Source organism: Bison bison, unplaced genomic scaffold, assembly GCF_000754665.1.
Source record: "Bison bison bison isolate TAMUID 2011002044 unplaced genomic scaffold, Bison_UMD1.0 scf7180017864181, whole genome shotgun sequence".
NCBI classification, from domain to species: Eukaryota; Metazoa; Chordata; class Mammalia; order Artiodactyla; family Bovidae; genus Bison; species Bison bison.
The window spans coordinates 5,308,706-5,310,430 of NW_011494753.1; the positions used below are offsets into that span (position 1 = coordinate 5,308,706).

The following is a 1,725-nucleotide window of genomic DNA, read 5'->3' on the forward strand; positions in this document are numbered from 1 at the left end:
GGCCCCTCGTAAAGGAACGAGTCCCATATTTTAAAGAGGACGTCGCTGACGACGCTATCCACAAACACCACCAGGAACCAGTTGAATGTGATGAGGGTGTAGTCGACTTTGTATTGTTCAAAGTGGGCGTGCAGTCGAGGCAGCTTCTCGCTCATGAGGTCTCTGAACACCCGCTGGTCCACCTGGAGAGGGAGCCAAGGGGAGAAGTGTATAGGGGCTGCCATAGCACAGAGTGGGTCATCCAGGGCTCCGGGGAGCTGCAGGCCCATCACAATGCACAGCAGCGTAGCCATTCCAAATGCGTGGAAGGCTCACCCCAGAGCGGAGGGCTCTGTGCCCCAGAAGCAGCTGACCCCACAGCAGGTGCTCGCCGAGTACCCGCTGACTGTCATCCTTTCCACAGGGCAGGGCGCTGGGTGCTATGGCCTGAAGCCACTCATACACTCCAAATGCCCCATGAAAACAGCTGCTGCAGAGCCGGTGGAGCAGTCAGCCTTGCTAATCTGTATGGAAGTACAGAGGGTGCGGCTATACAGGGCCACAAACCTGAGTCCCTGGCCCAAGAGGAAGTGTGGCATCACCACATCCATTCACCAAGTATTTACTAGCTGGGTGGGGCAGTGAGGGAGCCAGGACTTGAGTCAGCAGCACCTGAGCTTGGCTCTCAGCTCTACTATTGACTCCAGAGTGGCCTTGGGCACACTGTATTCTGGAGAGTTGTTCCTCGTCTGGAAAGCAGCAACAGTCACTTTCTCCCAGGGCTTCTGTGAAGACTATAAGAGACTCAGGTAAATACCTATCAACATAGGTGGTTGTTATCTCTCCATTCTCTGTGTCAAGCTGGGGCCAGTGCTGGGCAGAGGCTTGAATCGAGTTCAGCCCTGACCTCTCGGAGCTAAAAGATGAGTGAGGAAGGAGGCGTATGGACTGTTATGCCAGCCATGGCAGGGCTTGGTAAAGATGTGTTTGCAGAGCATTACGGAGCCCAAGACGGGTCCCAGCCAAGTCTGGGGGAGACCAGCCCTACAGCAGGGAGCACAGGACTGTGGGCAGAAGGGGTGTGAGGGAGGCAGCCCGGCCTGGCAGAGGCACCACGCCCGAGGGTCAGACTTCAACTACAGGCCAGGGGCTTTTCCAACCTTTGTCTGTGACCCACAAGAAAACATACGTCAACATCACCCAGTCTGCATCGAACAGAAACAAATCTTTCACAAGCATTACTTAACTTCACACAGTAGGACACACTTTGATGCCTCAATTCTAGTCTATTCAACTTAATGTGATGAAAAATGCTACTGCCAACCCCCTATACTGATTTCTCTACTCATGTTTGAAAAACACAACAGGCAATGAAGGAGAAGCATCAAGAGGCTTTGGGCAGGAGAGTGATGGGGCTGGATTTGTGCTTTAGGTCTGTCTCTCCACCTGGAACAGGGGCTGAGCTAAAGGGGAGGCCCATGGAGGCCCCCCACACCCAGAGCAGAGGGGATGAAAATCTGAGCCAAGGAGAGGTGGTAGGAGGGGAGGAACACCTAGATCGGAACTACATGGAGGTAACGTCTGTAAACCATGCAGACCCTCTGCCGTCAGAGGTGAGGAGGAGGGGTGCTCGGAATACACAGGCCTCCAGAGGGGCGTGGAGAGGGCAGAGTGTGGTCCCCTGAGGCCGGATCACAGGAATGAGGGCTGGGCAGACTGAGACATACTGTTGCCGGGGGTCATCTT

The 1,725-nt window shown here is 54.7% G+C and overlaps 1 protein-coding gene across 1 annotated transcript in view; it reads right to left on the reverse strand.

Moving 5' to 3' along the window:
- TBC1D2B (TBC1 domain family, member 2B) overlaps positions 1-1,725 on the reverse strand; it is a gene marked incomplete at its 5' end in the record, with an annotated part of 91,310 nt that overhangs the window by 9,175 nt on the left and 80,410 nt on the right. The window contains one exon of the mRNA XM_010843404.1: positions 6-182. Within this exon, the coding sequence (XP_010841706.1) occupies positions 6-182 (177 nt within the window). The remainder of the gene's footprint in view (positions 1-5; positions 183-1,725) is intronic.